General features: G+C 36.4%; 3 protein-coding genes across 3 annotated transcripts; all 3 read left to right on the forward strand.

The window, feature by feature from the left end:
- Nucleotides 1-3,799: 3,799 nt before the first annotated feature.
- Nucleotides 3,800-4,729, forward strand: LOC149284814 (trace amine-associated receptor 3-like). The gene has a single exon (XM_089496224.1). It carries the CDS (start codon nucleotides 3,800-3,802, stop codon nucleotides 4,727-4,729), a length of 930 nt encoding a protein of 309 aa, XP_089352350.1.
- A 4,409-nt stretch (nucleotides 4,730-9,138) lies between these two features.
- Nucleotides 9,139-10,125, forward strand: LOC149284815 (trace amine-associated receptor 4-like). Its single transcript, XM_089496225.1, has one exon. It carries the CDS (start codon nucleotides 9,199-9,201, stop codon nucleotides 10,123-10,125), a length of 927 nt encoding a protein of 308 aa, XP_089352351.1. The 5' UTR covers nucleotides 9,139-9,198.
- Nucleotides 10,126-16,168: 6,043 nt separating this feature from the next.
- LOC149284816 (trace amine-associated receptor 4-like) lies at nucleotides 16,169-17,155 on the forward strand. The gene has a single exon (XM_089496226.1). The coding sequence runs from the start codon at nucleotides 16,229-16,231 to the stop codon at nucleotides 17,153-17,155; it is 927 nt and encodes a 308-aa protein (XP_089352352.1). The 5' UTR covers nucleotides 16,169-16,228.
- The last annotated feature ends 1,739 nt before the right edge of the window (nucleotides 17,156-18,894 follow it).

Here is an 18,894-nt window from a genome sequence, read left to right on the forward strand (position 1 = left end):
GGCAGGGGCGTCCAACATGCGGCCCGTGAGACCTCGAGGTGCGGCCCGCGTAAGATCGGCAGCCAGGGCAACCGATCTTACGCGAGCCGCACCTCAAGCCCTGCTACTTACTTGTGGGAGGGTCTTCTGGACTGCACAGAGGAAGCGGAGTTCACGTGACATCCTACTTCCTCTGTGCTTTAGCAGAGGGAGGCCGCGCCCCCTGCTGAAGTCTGTGAGCTGCATCGAGGAACTGCAGTGCAGGTAAGGGGGTGGGGAGGGTGTTTGAATGAGTGTGTGTGATTGAGGGAATGAGTCTGTGAATGAATGATTATATGAATAAATGTGTGTGTGTGTGTGTGATAGCATGGATGTGTAAGTGCTGGAACCTAGGCATGATGGGACTGTGATTGCTGTTAGCAATCACACTCCTATCATGCCAAGTCAGCCAGTACATGCTGAAACCTGGCTAGCTGCCCCACTTGTGTAGTGATGCTGCCAGCAGTATGGGGTCTGCACATCACTTACAGCCACCCTGTACCAGCGTGTTTTGGCTGACTTGGCATGATAGGAGTGTGATTGCTAACAGCAATCACAGTCCCATCATGCCTAGGTTCCAGCATTTACTGGATGGATGTGTGATAGCATGGATGTGTAAGTGCTGGAACCTAGGCATGATGGGACTGTGACTACTGTTAGCAATCACACTCCTATCCTGCCAAGTCAGCCAGTACATGCTGAAACCTAGCTAGCTGCCCCCCTTGTGTAGTGATGCTGCCAGCAGTAAGGGGTCTGCACACCACTTACAGCCACCCTGTACCAGCATGTACTGGCTGACCTGGCATGATAGGAGTGTGATTGCTAACAGCAATCACAGCGAGCACAGTCCCATCATGCCTAGGTACCAGCATTTACTGGTTGGCTGGGTATGATAGGAGTGTGATTGCTGTTAGCAATCACACTCCTATCATGCCAAGTCATATTGCTAATTTTGTCCAGTTGTGTGTTACCTACTTTTATTAAACATGTGAGTTTTTATTATTATTTTTAAAGGTGGGGGTCATTTTCGGTTTTGGCTAAGTGAACCCTGAATGTTTTGGTCCAGAATTTTCATTTTAGTCCATCCCTAGAATAAATCTAGGGAATCCTGAATTTGTAGTCGCAAAACTTTCAAGGCCCAGAAATCAGTGAGATTTGTGTCATTTTACTTTATTATAATCTGCATATTTTATTAAAGGCCATATTTTTTGTGGGTAAAAATCATGTTTTTTTGGGGGGGGTGAGGGGGTGAGGGGGTGAGGGGGTGAGGGGGGGGTGAGGGGGGGGCACTTAACAGATTCTCGCACCCGGGCCCTGAGGCATCTAGTTACGCCCCTGAGAGCGCTGTAGCATGTTGTCTATTTTGGGGAGTAGCTTAGTGTGGAGGCCAGATGAAAGGGAGAGCTAGTCTCATGTGGATGCAGGGCTAGTCACACAAGGGGTATGCACAGGAAAGTCAGAGATAAAGTTGTCAGGGGCGTGGGCATGGCCAAATGCAGAGAAGGAAGAAACTGGCCTGGAGATCCCAGGAAGCAGGGCTTCATTCACAGACTGTGGGTCAAACTTGGAGAGTTCATGGGTAGGATGATGTCATATCCCTGTACAATGGTTCTAAACAATGCAAGATAAAACTTCTATTTTGGAGGTCCCTGGCGGCATGTACTCACCTGTGTCAGATGGCTGCGTGGGAGGCAGTGATGCATGGTTGGAGGTGGGGCTTGTAGGATGCTGGATTTAAAAGAAACTGTTAAGCACAGACACCCTGTTGTGGTCCTGCTATTCTGTTTTCTGCCCAGTGATTCTGATGCTAGACTCCTCACTTTTGGGATCATTTAAGTCCCTGTCCGCCTAGCTTGGAGTCCAACTTCTTGGTAGGTGAGTTGGGGCTGAATAACTTTTCCGCTAAGTGCTCATTCGGCAACAGCGAACATGACAGTATCTCTATTGTTTGATTCAGGAAGAAGTCTCAGAAGTATATAGGTGCAAGAAAAAAGCGCAAGCAAGGAAAATCTAGTAATTAAAAGTAAACGTGTGTGAACTATAATTATGGGACGCAATTTAATTTAGACTAGATATCTTCCTATAAATGTCACAATTCATATAATCCATAAAATGTGGAAGCAAACTTGGCTAGTCTAAACGTAACTGTGATTTCCATTTCTCCTTCTTCTTATGTTTAATAGCGCTAAAGTTCTTTAGTTAGTGCCATTACAAAATTAGACCTCTGTCAAACTGGCTTTATTGAAAGCAGGAAGTATTTGTTAGTACACTTGATGTCAATGGTAGTAGGGGCAGCCACTCTCATGTATGCTATCTGAACTTTGAAGTTTTTCTAGCATACATTGGCTACTTTTTCAGTTACCTTATTGAGAGTGCTCCAATGCATTTTACCAAATGAAACTGGAGTCAATGCGAAATCACACAAGCTGGACTGACTATATATTTTTTCATTGGCTTCTCTTTAAAGGTCTGATTACTCAATGACAATCGGCACCATCAGCGGGCATCTCAATCAATTAGCTGAGACTGGACACTGATGATCACGCATTCTGGCTTCTAAACATTAAAGGGGATCAAGTTAATATTAAAACAATCAGACTTGACAAAACTGCAGGAGCAGTGTTGTCGACCAGCGATACTGTCAGTCCCTATGAGAATGCATCATGTATTTTACAAAGTAAATGCTGCTTTCTCAAAATTTGGAGAACATCAGATAAATATCCTACAGTATTATTTATAGTTTATTCACAGTTTAGTGCTTTTTTTTATTTTATTTAGAATGTATTATAAAATCCTTGGCAGATTACACTGTTAGCCACTTGAGACCTTCAATATAGTGGGATTCATCAGCACGGTAGGAGGAACTATTTATCTTCCTTTGGATGAGTCCTCATGAGATTCCAGCTAAAATAATAAAATGGTCATCATTGTACCTCTTCTTTCTTGCCTATGAGAAAAATAAGAAGATATTGACCATTCTGTATTGTAAGTATTGCTTGTACATCTGTGACTGCCTGTACACATAAGTCTGTATTTCTGTAGGAATAATTTTAGTGCACAATGATTTCTTTACGCTTAAAAAGTATACATATTTTTCTTCCCTTACATTTTTACATTAAATACCTATTTGTACACAGGGCTTATATTTGTAAATTCTACCTTCCATTTGCCAACACCTTGCAAAGTAGAATACTGGGACATGACATTGTATCCCCGTGTGACATCCCCAAATGGCTCATGGTTACCACTGCCCACAAAAGCAGGACAGTGGGGCAAATCAGGGGGGGCAGGGGAACAGTGCCCCAAATCAGACTTAAAAAGGAACATTTGAGACTTATGGTAAAATGAGGATTGTGAAAATGCAGCATCGTTGGAAATAACCCATAAGATAATGAGAGGGAATAAACAATAAAACTTTTATCTTTAAAAACAAAGCAAAACATATAGGCATGAACCCTTCAATACCAATACAGTAGATAAAAATCTGAATTATTTTAGTGGTAGCACTTTATAGGATCAGTCAAAATCAAAACAGCAGAACAGATAACCCCTTAGGAAAGTGGATGGTCAGACATTCAATTTATAAATCCATTAGTGCATTCACAAGTTTCTAAGAAATATAACCTTCTTGTTTATCATTTCAGAAGTTCTGCTTAATCCTTTTATTGTACAAAGATATCCTGAAGTCCGGATGGACAAGCCAGAAAATCCGGTATGTTCTCAATATGGAAACGCTTCATTTTCTTGTCCAAACGACAGGACTCTTTCTGTGCGTCTTGCTATGTACACCTTCATTTGTGTTTCCATAAGTATAACAATCTTTGGCAATTTAGGTATAATCATTTCTATTACTCATTTCAAGGAACTACACTCACCAACTAACTTTCTCATTCTTTCCATGGCCGCTACAGACTTTCTCTTAGGTCTCATCATAATGCCATATAGCATGGTGAGATCAGTGGAACGGTGCTGGTACTTCGGAAGTTTGTTCTGCAAAATTCATTACAGCTTTGATTTGATGCTCAGTGTTATTTCCATTTTCCATTTGTGCATGATTGCAATTGACCGTTTTTATGCAGTGTGTGACCCTCTTCATTATCCAACAAAAATGACCACCTCTGTGATCAAAAAGATGGTATTTTTTTGTTGGTCAATCCCTGCTATGTTTGCATTTGGGGTTGTCATAACAAACTCACATGCTTCTGGAATAACTGGATATGAGGAACTGGTTGCATGCTTTAACTCATGTCCAATTACATTTAACAAATTATGGTCTTTAATTATGTTCTTTACTTGCTTTTTTGCTCCTGGGTCTGTAATGGTTGGTATTTATGCTAAAATATTTGTGGTGTCTGAAAGGCATGCAAAAATCCTAATCAATGTTACAGGGTACACGTCAAAACAGGTAGCCATTCAAATATCCAATAAAAAAGACCGCAAAGCTGCCAAGACCCTCGGCATCGTTATGGGTGTGTTTTTGTCATGTTGGCTACCTGTCTTTATAGTCATTTTAATTGACCCATTTCTAAATTTTTCTACTCCAGAAGTGTTGTTTGATACTCTTAACTGGCTTGGGTATATTAACTCCACATTCAATCCATTAATTTATGGTTTTTTCTATCCATGGTTTAGAAAAGCTATGAAATATATTGTTTTGGGTAAGATTTTTAACCGGGACTCAAGCATAGCAAATATATCAGAGATTAGTTGAAAGCAAACAATACTGTACATACTTAAATAAAATGTGTGTTTCATCTATATTTATGAATGAGGGAACCCGTGCTGTAGGTGATAAATAAAAAAAGAACATGTCTTGTGTCAGTTAAGTTTATGAATAAGGGAACCCGTGTAACAATTCTAGAAGTAAAAATGAAAAAAGGAATCTGAAAATGAAAAAAGCTCTAGGTTTTAATGTACAAAGTACCCTCAGTAAAGAAATATATTTACTCCTGCTCTTACACAAGGCTGTCCCTACACACACATACATTCATACTGTTGCCCATACGCACACACATATTCACGCTTGCTCTTACATACATCCTATCATGCCCTTGACCTTACGCTACCAGCTTTTTTATTTTTGTATCACTCTTTTATTTTTCTCTAAACCTTTCCATTTCAATTTTTTGTTTTTCCTTTTCTCTCAAACATTTTCCCCCTTCTCTCTTTCTCCCTACATGAGTTAACCCTGAGTGGTTCTGTGGTGGGAGCTAGAGGTCCATTCATACACACCTTCAATTCTTCCTTGCACTGAAGCAGAGGACACCACAAGGGACCAATGAATTAAAGGTCTGTATGAACAGACGTCACACTGCCTTTATTTTAATCCGTTTGGAAGGAGATCACTAATCCTACTCCTCTAGCCTCTTACAGTTCAGTCCGCCTGTTAAAAAATACCTGCAGGGGATGGAAGCCACAAATTGCGATGGCACGTACCCGTGTTTGTGTACAGACACTTTTCTTTGAGTTAAAATTAACAGCCCTTTTACATCATTGACTCTGGAGAGCTACTAGCTTAGACACGAGTAGAAATATACAGAAGCATTTTGAGTGTCTAGAAGCTGGTAATAATTTTGAACAGCATTTTTCTGTTAATAAAAACAAAATATTAAGCACATCCTTGAAATACTTTATCTTATGAATATATTATAAATATCAAATTGTGTTACAAGCTGCAATGCAATTTAATCCTAGTATGATATTGGCAAATGTAAAAACACAAAGCGGATTGCGGTTCCAAATGATTGCCTGGAGTTAGCAGTTTCTTCTTGGTTTTCACAGCATATCTGCCATTTCACACAATGATCATTATACATCATCTTCTATGGATATATTAAAATGATACTATAGTTTACAGCCCTTCAGAACACTTCACTATTCTGTTTTTTTATATTAAAAGCCTATGTATGAAGCATACATAAATGGTTCTTTATAATTTGTAATTTAGCACTGAAGTTTACATTATTTTAAACGTAAAATGTAAGGACTGTCACTCCTCTCAACCTTAATTAAAAGTTGCTTAACGCTGCCCACATTATAAGTATACCTCATAGTGGGAACAGCTAACAATATGTGTGACATAAAAGCAAACATAATTTTCAAATTGAATGTTGGAGATCCAGTAGACTAAATCTAAAATGTTCACAAGCTGTTCTATGGTTTCAGGAACAACAGAGTTTGAACTAGTGACTTTGAGCATGGGAGGTTGTCTTACTTACCCCATGTCCTCTGGGCTCCTGGACCAGTTTCTGTCACACAACACATTCATCTACAATTAGTGGCCTTTAAAAAGTATCATGTTTTACCCACAGTGCAGGAACACTGTATCCTGGTCCCTGGCTACTAAACTGTGTTTATCTTCTAGTTTTTGTACCGCTTCTGCTTACCTGTTTATGATTCCTAGTAGTGTTTTTGGCCACGCTCTCGTCTTGACCACTTGAGTTTAATTATTACCCAACCGTGACATACACATACTGAAGTTTTCTTGTCAAGATCATTATCTTGTTCAGGAGGTTGGGCAGATGGTTTAAATTAAATAAGCTTTTATAAATGTTGAGTTTTTTTGTTTGTTTTTTTTTACAGAATTTTCATTTACTAATTGACTATTAATATAAAACAATATAATACTTTATAAAAAGCATGTTTTTGAAACATTTACTGAAAACATTGGGTGAATCCCTAACACACATACAGTTAATTATCATGTGATATAAATACGTTTAAGTTTGCTTAGTATGTATTAAAATTATTATTATAACCATTACTGGAAAACTATGATTCTATTTGGACATCAACTCATAAGTCCTTTTCTCTTTACTCTATTTTTATTGTAGTTGTAAGTCTCCACGTTTGGTCCATTAATTCATCTGGCTGGAAAGGCCACTGCGTTGTCTCCTAATATATATAAGGGATAAATCTACAGTCCTGAAAAAGAAGGTTGGTATTATATCTGAGCGCAAATTTGTTCAGCATTAACCACTTCAATGCCTCATTGAAGGTGTTAACACAATCAAAGCTGTGCTGCTATAAAGCACCAGCATGGAAAGAGTTACAACATAATAAATAATAAAAAATTATTCAACAGCACTGACATGGACATCAAATTTACACTCTGCAGTCAGAGAAACAGAGGTCATCCAGATAATAAGGTTAATACAAAATAAACACTGTGTTACTATCTGATTACTGATCTCGCAGAGGAGAGAGAGGGGCGCCAAGCGGGTACTGACAACTTGGTAAGCGAAAACCACTCGGCGCCCCTCTCTCTCTCCTCCACTTTAAAAAAAAAAAAAAAAAACGCGTTTGGGGCGGCAAAGTGCCGCCTCTTCAAAAGTGCTGCCTGGGGCAATTGCCCCACTCTGCTCTATTGTAGGGCCGGCCCTGCACATGATCATATATGGCTCTTTTATTTACAAATGTCAGAAGTTTACTGATTTATTTAGGTCTACAGGACAGTGAGACATCTAATGTTGCAGCAGAATGTATACAGTTGTCAGAGAATGTTTTTGTAAGACATTGGTTTTATATTTTAGAATATGTGCATTCCAATGACTGATCGTGAAAATAATTCTACTATTCAAAAACTGCAAAATTATTGAAATATCCTTAGATCCACATTACATCACATCAGTGGCAGTAAAGTATTTCCCATTAAATCAATGGGCACATGATTGACAGCTCAAGCAGTCAATCAGTGACGAAATGTGCTCCCATTGAAATAAATGGGAAAGCGTTAAATATGCACACTGTGGTCTAAACTGGAGTCTGCAGTATCCTCTATGCATGTGAAAAACGAACCACACGAAAATGTCATATGTGTTAAAGTGCAAATCATGGCTGGAGTGCCCATTTAATATACATAACTGAATTGTTCATATAACTCAATACTAGCATGTTTCAATAATAAAATAATAATTTAAACAACATAGAATATATTTGTGTTCGTCTACTAATTGCAAATTAAATCATGCTCTATTTTACAAAACAGAACAAAACGTGTACCCTGAGGTAATCTTAAACAATCAACACATTACAGAACTGGGGAGTATAAACAAGTTTGCAGGATTCTCCCTGATTTTCACAGATTTGTAACCTGCTGGGAATAATCTCAGTCTATAAAACCTCTTCTTGTAAAGCACCCCTGTCCAATCTTCCATGTAAAGCTGAAGCTGTTTTGCCGTTTAGTTGAACAGGTATGTGCTGGATTTTTTTTTGGTTACAAATCTTTGTTATGGCTTCCAAATAAATTACCAACTGTCCTCTCAATGAACATATATAAGTGTAAATCAATGAACATCATTCACTGATTTTCGAAATTCTTTGAAGATTAATACATATTCAATAGTTTTTGAATAATGTATTAAATTGCTTTATCTTATATTAAAATGTTCTGCTGTACAGAAAATTAGGCCACAGTCGACTAGTTTAGAAAAAAAAACTTTCTGTGAAGGAATTAAATCAGTGGTCCACCCTTCATGGAAAATCCTTGATCTGCAACACATGTAAATGTGATTTACATTATGCAACAATTTAAACATGCATGCGAAAGAACATACATTTTTTGATTAGAAGATATAGCCCATATTATTATTATTATTATTATTATTATTATTATTACTACTACTACTACTGCAGAAAATTACATTTCAAGCACTTTTCTCCATTCGTCAATTTGGTAGTATTGTTAAACTAGAAATTATGTGAATATCAAAATGGAAAAATAATAAAACAACAATATTTCTAAGTATATACGACATTTTATAATTGAATGACTATTTTTATAATGTTAGTTGTTTTTTTTTACATGCTTTTGTGCCATACTATTGATCCTGGATTACTACAGTTAAACACAGTTTATGACTGTGGTGTAGAAGCTTTATAAGCATCCCATTAAATTTTTAATTTGGTCAATAATTATGGTCAATAATTAAAACAAAACAAAAAGAAAATTCTCTCTTTGAGCATTAACATTTGTATACTCTACTTGGGGGATACTGTCTGAATTATCAGATACTACTGCAGTTGCTAAGCACTAATTATTTTGTTTTCTTGTTTCAGTAATTTGAATTGAACAGAATCATGAATTATTATGTCTGGGATGATCTGAACATGAGTTATTGCTTTAACTTAGTTAATGGCTCCTGCCCAAAAGTCAACATACCTCTATTGAGATTTTCAGTTATGTGTTTTGTCATGTTTGTGGGTATAATAATAACTATTGTGGGAAATCTAATGGTGATCACTTCAGTTGCTCATTTTAAAGAGCTCCACAGCCCAACCAACTTCCTCATCTTATCCTTGGCTATAACAGATTTCCTTCTTGGACTGGTAGTCATGCCTTACAGCATGATTCGATCCGTGACTTCCTGCTGGTACTTTGGTGATTTATTCTGTAAACTACACAGTAGTCTTGACATGATGTTCTGCACAACCTCTATATTTCATCTATTTTTCATATCTTTAGATCGTTATTATGCAGTGTGCCATCCACTACACTATTACAGAAAAATAACAATTCCTGTAATAGGCGTTTACTTATTTATTAGCTGGTCTTTTCCTTGTGTTTATTCATTTGGCCTTGTTTTCTCAAATGTGAATATGGAAGGTTTAGGAGACAAAGTGCACTCGCTCTCCTGCACCGGCTCTTGCGCCCTTTTGTTCAATAAACGTTGGTCAATATTTAATACTTTAATATGTTTCTATATTCCAGGTACCATGATGATTGGCATTTACATTCACATATTTTATATTGCAAGGAAACAGGCCAAGATCATACAGGGTCAACCAAATTATATGGAGTCAAATACTAAGAGTAAAAATTCCTTGAAAATAGAGAGTAAAGCAGCAAAAACATTAAGTTTGATTATGGGAGTCTTTATTTTGTGCTGGCTTCCATTTTTTATTGTGGCTTTAGTAGATCCCTTTTTGAATTTTACAACCTCTGATAATATAAACAATGCAGTTCTGTGGCTTGGTTATTTTAACTCAACGCTTAACCCTATCATCTATGCTTTGTTTTATCCATGGTTTCAAAAATCGTTTGGATTTATCATAAAAGGCAATATATTTAAGGAAGACTCCTCTTCTTTACATGTGCTAAGTAAATAACTTCAAAAGTCATGTAATATGAAAAAATATATTTGTGTTACTGGTTTCTACCAAATACGTTTTTTCTTTAATTAATACTACAGATTTATGCATTTACTGGAGGCTATTTTATTTTTTATTAGAAGTAAATAATGCATTGCTTAATTATACCTGTTTGAAACATTGGAATCACTTTAACTACGACTACGAGTTTGGCCATGAACCGAAAGTGAATGCATGTTTTAGTAATTAATGTATTAAATATAGCCTTAAGAAATAATTTATCTGATAGGAATTTATTCAATGCTAGTATGATATTGACAAATGTAAAAAAAAAGACAACATCTAAACCCAAAGGGGATTGTGGTTCCAAAAGGTTGCCTGGAGTTAGTATTTTCTTCTTGGTTTTCACAGCATATCTGCCATTTCACACAGTGATCATTATGCATCATCTTCTATGGATATATTAAAATAATACTATCGTTTACGGCCCTTCAGAAGACTTCACTATTCTGTTTTTCAAATAAAGACCTATGCACATGGAGCATAAATAAATGGTTCTTTATAATTTGTCATTTAGCACATTTACAGTATTTAAAATTTACAGTATTTTAAATGTAATCTAAAAGTGTCACTGCTCTCAACCTAAATCAAAAGTTGCTTAACACTACCCACAGTATAAGTATACCTCATTTCGTGAACAGGTAACAATATGTGTGACTTACTTAAACTTAATTTTCAAATTGAAGGTTGGAGATCCAGTATACTAAATCTAAACTGTTCTACAGTTTCAGGAACAACAGAGCTTGAACTAGTGACTTTGAGCATGGGAGGATGTGTAGCTCCCCATGCCACCACCAGGAGGCTCTGTACTTGTAATCTCACTGCCCCGTGTCGTTTGGGATCCTGAACCAGTTTCTGTCACACAAGTCATTCGTTTACAATTAGTGGCCTTTAAAAAGTATCATGTTTTACCCAGAGTGCTGGAACACTGTATCCTGGTCCCTGGACACTAAGCAGTGTTTATCTTCTAGTTTTTGTGCCTCTTCGTTCGGTTTACTGCTTACCTGTTTAAGATTCCTAGATGTGTTTTTGGCCACGCGCTCGTCTTGACCATTTGATACCTCTTCTGATCTTAATTATTACCTGGTTACAGATTCTGCCCTGGACCTTTTGCATGTTCCAGCCTATCCTTATGGTACAGTGCTCTGGCACCTCTACTCATATGTGACATTAGTTGATATTACTCTCTCATACCTCTCATATTTAGCCTGGTGCCTCTGATACCTGTTACCAGGTCACATTTAAAGACTTGACAGTGACAACTGTCTGCAACCGTTTGCTTTAAGCTTTTCTAGTTCACCTATGGTTGGTGCCTGAGGGGAAGGCTCAGGTAGCAGTGGACAGCCTCCATCAATCAGAGAATTTAAAACAGCTGCCTCCAGTTTGAGATTCAGAAATCCAACTCCCCTGTGTAGGGTTATAAATATCCTTGGATCCTTACACGAAAACTCCAACTTGGTCTTGCCGTTTTCTTAGTATTCTGTCATGATCATTATCAAATATCCATTAAAGTTCAGTAGGTTGGGCAGATGGTTTAAATTAAATAAGCTTTCTTAAATGTTGCTTTCTTAGATATCTTTCATTTACCAATTGACTATTAATATAAAACAATAAAATACTTCATAAAAATCATGTTTTTGAAACATTTACTCAAAACATTAGGTGAATCCCTAACACACATATAGTCAATTATCATGTGATATAAAGACATTTAAGTTTGCTTCGTATGTGTTAAAATTATTATTATTATAACCATTACTGAAAAATTCTGATTCTGTTTGGACATCAACTCATATGTCCTTTTCCTTTTACTCTATTTTTATTGAAGTTGTAAGTCTTCCCATTTCTTCCATTAATTGATCTGGTTGGAAAGGTCACTGCAGTGTCTCCTAATATATAAGGGATACATCTACAGTGTCTTTTTTTTTTGGGGGGGGGGTAGGTTAAACTTCCCCTAAATGAAGTAAGCAACATTTCAAAACATATACAAAAACATACCACTGTAAACTCCCGGGTATCATTTGCACAATTTTCAAAAGTCCTGAAAAAGAAGGTTTGTATTATACCTGAGTACAAAGTTGTTTATGCTGCATGATCTCTCTATGAGAGCGAATGTTCAGTGTTAACCACTTCAATGCTGCATTGAAGGTGTAAACGCTTGTGTCTTCGGTCCCCACAAGTCATAATTAATGCTGAGCTGCTGTAAAGCACCAGCATGGAAAGAGTTACAAAATAATAAATAATCATTTAAAAAAAAAACAGCACTGACAGAGAAACAGAGGCCATCCAGATAATAAGGTTAATAAAAAATAAACACTATATTACTATCTGATCACTGATTAGTGATATTTTACTTCTCTGATTATGAATATAATTCACAGTCCTCTGGGGCTTCCGGTGCTCATTCATCGATGCCCCGGCGGAAGTGCTGGCTGCCCCACTAGACACCAAGGAATCTGAAGCAGGGGGGACAAGTCTAGGGAAGCACTGGTAAGTCGGGGGAGGGTAAGAGTGGCAGGAGGGGTTAAAAGGCATATCTGGTAGGCAGAGTGCCATATAGGGGTCTATAAGGCATATCTGGCAGATCATCGTTTACATATGAATTAATATTTACTAGTAAAACTTTTTTCCTATAGGGTGGTCTTATATTCAGGCTTTTTCTTTTTTTTCTAAATTAATATTCAAATTTTGTGGGGGTCAATATTAGTGGCCTAAACTTGTCACTTACAAGTGACCGGATAGTGGTTACATTTTTATTTTATTTTACAGTATTTATTTTATTTTTAACAGCTTTTAACCTAATAAATTGCTATCTGATCAATGATTACTGATTCGTTAAGTCACTGATCATTGATTAGTGACACCAATCATCAGCCAGTGATCTAATCTGATGGGTGCATATTATACACAAGTATTTCTTCCTACTTTAGTGTAAAGTTATACCTGCGTATTATACATAGGTGCGTAACCTGAAATTTTACAATATGTATTTGGAGCAGTTCCACATTGCCACTCATCACTATAACATTTCAGGATTATGTCACATGGGCACAGATGGCTCTTTGCTTTACATGTCAGAGGTTTACCGATTTATTTAGGTCTACAGGATGTTTTTTTATGACGTTGGTTTTATATTTTAAGATATGTGCATTCCAATAAGTGATCGTGAAAAGTATTCTACTATTCAAAAACTGCTAAATTATTGAAATATCCTTAGCTCCACATTACATCATCAACAGGAGGGGTTATTCTTGTGAAGGACTTGTTAACCAAGGATCTTTTGATTGTAATGAGAGTTACGTGGAGTGGCAAGTGAAGATTCATAGTAGGTTAAAGGAGGCAGTCTAGTGTCCCCGACACCTCTACTATAGAAGAAGACATATTAGAGTACTCTGTGAGCACTTTAATATGCACTCTTCCAAAACGGAAATCAAATAAAAAATAAAATATTAACTTGACACAAACAGTCTGCAAATTTTTTTTTCTTCCTCTATGATTTGAAATCTCTTGCCACTGATAGGCTGCTTAAGCTTTCACTCATTGGCAGTAAAGTATTTCCTATTAAATCAATGGGCGCATGATTGACAGCTCAAGCAGTCAATCAGTGACAGAACTGACAGAACATTGAAATAAATGAGAAAACATTACACATGAGCACTATGGTCTAAACTGGAGTCTGCAGTATCCTCTATGCATGTGAAAACGAGCCACATGAAAAATTTAAATGGCAATGCAACTGTCATATGTATTAAAGTGCATATCATGGCTGGAGTGCCCATTTAATATACCGTATTTGGTCTTATATTCAAGGTCGTCTTCTAGTCAGACTTCAAATAGAGGTCTGACTACATGACTAAGATCCAGATCCCCCGCAGAGCTGCAGGGGACCCTGATCCTCCTCTCTGGCAGCTGGCGGACAACCTCCGCTGCTGCCGGCACTTCCTCTGGGGCTTCTATGACAGAGCGCCGGCGTCACATGACCTTCCGGTGCTCATTCATAGATGCCCCAGCGGAAGTGCTGGCAGCAGCGCCTGCCCCACTAGACACAAAGGAATCTGAAGCATGAGCGACAAGTCTAGGGAAGCACTGGTAAGTCGGGGGAGGGTAAGAGTGGCATATGGGGGTGTATAAGGCATATTTGGGGGGCAGAGTGGGATATAGGGGTGTATAAAGCATATCTGGGGGGGCAGAGTGACAAATAGGGGGTTAAAAGGCATATCTGGTAGGCAGAGTGCCATATAGGGGTCTATAAGGCATATCTGGCATATCTCCTTTTACATGTGAATTCATATTTACCAGTAGAACTTTTTCCCTATAGGGTAGTCTTATATTCAGGCTTTTTCTTTTTTTCCTAAATTAATATTCACATTTTTTGGGGGTCATCTTATAATCAGGGTCATCTTATAATCGAGCAAATACAGTACATAACTGAATTGTTCATATAACTCAATACTAGCATGTTTCAATAATAAAATAATAATTTAAACAACATAGAATATATTTGTGTTCGTCTAGTAATTGCAAATTAAATCATGCTCTATTTTACAAAACAGAACAAAACGTGTACCCTGAGGTAATCTTAAACAATCAACACATTACAGAACTGGGGAGTATAAACAAGTTTGCAGGATTCTCCCTGATTTTCACAGATTTGTAACCTGCTGGGAATAATCTCAGTCTATAAAACCTCTTCTTGTGAAGCACCCCTGTCCAATCTTCCATGTAAAGCTGAAGCTGTTTTGCCGTTTAGTTGAACAGGTATGTGCTGGATTTTTTTTGGTTACAAATCTTTGTTATGGCTTCCAAATAAATTACCAACTGTCCTCTCAATGAACATATATAAGTGTAAATCAGTGAACATCATTCACTGATTTTCGAAATTCTTTGAAGATTAATACATATTCAACAGTTTTTGAATTATGTATAAAATTGCTTTATCTTATATTAAAATGTTCTGCTGTACAGAAAATTAGGCCACAGAAAAAAGCCTGTGAAGGTCCACCATTCATGGAAAATCCTTGAATCTGTAACAGTGGAATAATTTAAATGTGATTTACATTATGTAACAATTTAAACACATGTGGGGAAGAACAAGATACTTTTTTTCGATTGGGAGATATTTCGTTTTAATGTAGAAAAACAATATATGTTTTGGTTGTTATTTATAATGTAGGAACTGAGTTAATAACAATTTATAATTTCTGATAATTAAAATAATTTATTCTGTAATGGCATAGTATGGGGAGTTATATTTTACAAAATACAATTTTAACCCTCTAAGCAGCTTGTATTTTTTTATTCAACTATATTCCTTGTGGACAATACACCAAATGAACATACCCTAGTCTTAATTAGGAACAGGAAAAAATCAGTTACTTTACTGTATTTTATTAACATACATTAAGAAACACTTATAGGTTATTAATCCCTCAGCATTATTTTTTATTATTATAAGATAAAAAGGGTTCTGCACCCAAGCCCGTATTATTACTATTATTATTATTATTAATATTACTACTATTGCAGAAAATTAAATTGCAAGCACATTTCTCCATTTGTCAATTTGGCTGTATTATTAAACTAGAAATTATATGAATATCAAAATGGAAAAATAATAAAACAACAATATTTCTAAGTATATATAACATTTTATTGAATGACTATTTTTACTATGTTATTTTTTTACCTAATATTGTGCTGGACTACAGTTAAACACCGTTTATGACTGTGGTGTAGAAGTTTTATAAGCATCCCATTATATTTTTAATTTGGCAAAAATATATATATATTTTCAATTATGGTCAATAATTAAAAAAAAAAAAAAGGAAAATCTCCCTTTGAACATTAACATTTGTATACTCTACTTGGGGGATACTGTCTGAATTATCAGATACAACTGCGGTTGCTAAACACTAATTATTTTGTTTTCTTTTTTCAGTGATTTGAATTGAAAAGAATTATGAATTATTATATCTGGAATGATCTGAACATGAATTATTGCTTTAACTTAGTTAATGGCTCCTGCCCAAAAGTCAACATACCTCTATTGAGATTTTCAGTTATGTGTTTTGTCATGTTTGTGGGTATAATAATAACTGTTGTGGGAAATCTAATGGTGATCACTTCAGTTGCTCAGTTTAAAGAGCTCCACAGCCCAACCAACTTCCTCATCTTATCCTTGGCTATAACAGATTGCCTTCTTGGACTGGTAGTCATGCCTTACAGCATGATTCGATCCGTGACTTCCTGCTGGTACTTTGGTGATTTATTCTGTAAACTACACAGTAGTCTTGACATGATGTTCTGCACAACCTCTATATTTCATCTATTTTTCATATCTTTAGATCGTTATTATGCAGTGTGCCATCCACTACACTATTACAGAAAAATAACAATTCCTGTAATAGGCGTTTACTTATTTATTAGCTGGTCTTTTCCTTGTGTTTATTCATTTGGCCTTGTTTTCTCAAATGTGAATATGGAAGGTTTAGAAGACAAAGTGCACTCGCTCTCCTGCACCGGCTCTTGCGTCCTTTTGTTCAATAAACATTGGTCAATAATTACTACTTTAATATGTTTCTATATTCCAGGTACCATGATGATTGGCATTTACATTCACATATTTTCTATTGCAAGAAAACAGGCCAAGATCATACAGGGTCAACCAAATTATATGGAGTCAAATACTAAGAGTAAAAATTCCTTGAAAATAGAGAGTAAAGCAGCAAAAACATTAAGTTTGATTATGGGAGTCTTTATTTTGTGCTGGCTTCCATTTTTTATTGTGACTTTAATAGATCCCTTTTTGAATTTCACAACCTCTGATAATATATACAATGCAGTTCTGTGGCTTGGTTATTTTAACTCAACGCTTAACCCTATCATCTATGCTTTGTTTTACCCATGGTTTCAAAAATCGTTTGGATTTATCCTAAAAGGCACTATATTTAAGGCAGACTCCTCTTCTTTACATGTGCTAAGTAATTAACTTCAAAAGTCATGTAATATGAAAAAATATATTTGTGTTACTGGTTTCTACCAAAAAAATCATGTTATTACCATTGTGATCTGTTTTTAATGCAAAATTGTATGTGATTAAATAAATAAGGTACATTAATTCCATATTTAGTTATAAAACTGTTAATACTACAGTGAAGACCTTGAATAAATTGTGTAAAAGAGACAGTAGAAAAATCAGTTTGAATAACCTGATTTATCTTGAGGCCCGAGCTTAGGTTTCTCTAAGGGATAATTACTCAGTAATCATTAAGGTGTCCAAAAGTGCATCACAATATTTGCCTGAAGCCTGCAAGAAACTTAATATTATCTTGCACAAAAAATGGTTAGCTAGGTAATCCTCCTTCAGATATTCAGTCTGTGATCTCACTAAATCTGTGTAGTGTAGCAATTTCATTTCTAATCCGATTTAAGAAAAATATATGAATTCACAATTTCCACTATAAAAAATAAAATAAAATATGATGAAAAATTGAAAAAAAACCACATTTTCTGACTTTTACCCAAAAAATCTAATAAAAAAACCTGCGAAATAGATTCTACTATTTGTCCTCAGTTTGGAAGTTCCCAATGTTTTTATGTTTTTTTTGCTTTTTTGTATAAGTTACTGGGCAATAAGTACAAGTAGCATTTTGCTATTTTAAAACCATATTTTTTTCCAAAGCTGGTCATTTTGCCCCATGTGCTATTTTGGGTATCTTTGAAGCTGGCCAATGCAATTTACCCCATCAAACCATATATATTTTTTAAAACTAGACACCTCAAGGTATTTAAAATGCTGGTATTTTAATCTATTTTACTTTTAGGGGTTAAATAAATACCATTGACTGAACAAATATGGTACAGCATGAACCCCATTACTATATACTGAGCCAGATATTGACAGTAGTGCAGCATAACCCTTATCACTATACAGTAAGACACACTTTGACGTGGTAGGACTCTGCCCCTAAAACAGCTTCCCCATGCCACCGCTGCACCCAGGGGCGTAACTAGACGCCTCAGGGCCCGGGTGCGAGAATCTGTTAAGGGCCCCCCCACCCCCTCACCCCCCCCCCCCAAAAAAAACATGATTTTTACCCAACAATTTTTTTTCAACAAATTCAATTTACATATTGAATCATATCTGTAAAAAAATCAAAGAAAAAGGGGCGCATGTACAAAGGGCATAATCCAGGGGTGTCCAAGTTTTTTCTGCAGTGGGCCACTTCATCAGAATTGTATACGTGCGCGGGCCGCACTCATTTTTCACTGTGACAAAAAATATGGCCTTTAATAAAATATGCAGATTAAAATAAAGTAAAATGACACAAAACCTTTACTCTTCCTCTCACTGATTTCTGGGCCTTGAAAGTTTTGCGACTACAAATTCAGGATTCCCTAGATTTATTCTAGGGATGAACTAAAATGAAAATTCTGGACCAAAACATTCAGGGTTCACTTAGCCAAAACCGAAAATGACCCCCACCTTTAAAAATACTAATAAAAACTCACATGTTTAATAAAAGTAGGTAACACACAATTGGACAAAATTAGCAATATGACTTGGCATGATAGGAATGTGATTGCTAACAGCAATCACAGTCCCATCATGCCTAGGTTCCAGCACTTACACATCCATCCAGTAAATGCTGGAACCTAGGCATTATGGGACTGTGATTGCTGTTAGCAATCACACTCCTATCATGCCAAGTCAACCAGTACATGCTG

This window comes from Sceloporus occidentalis, unplaced genomic scaffold, assembly GCF_023333645.1.
Source record: "Sceloporus occidentalis isolate IW3139 unplaced genomic scaffold, rSceOcc1.0.p SCAF_88, whole genome shotgun sequence".
In the NCBI taxonomy this organism is placed as follows: Eukaryota; Metazoa; Chordata; class Lepidosauria; order Squamata; family Phrynosomatidae; genus Sceloporus; species Sceloporus occidentalis.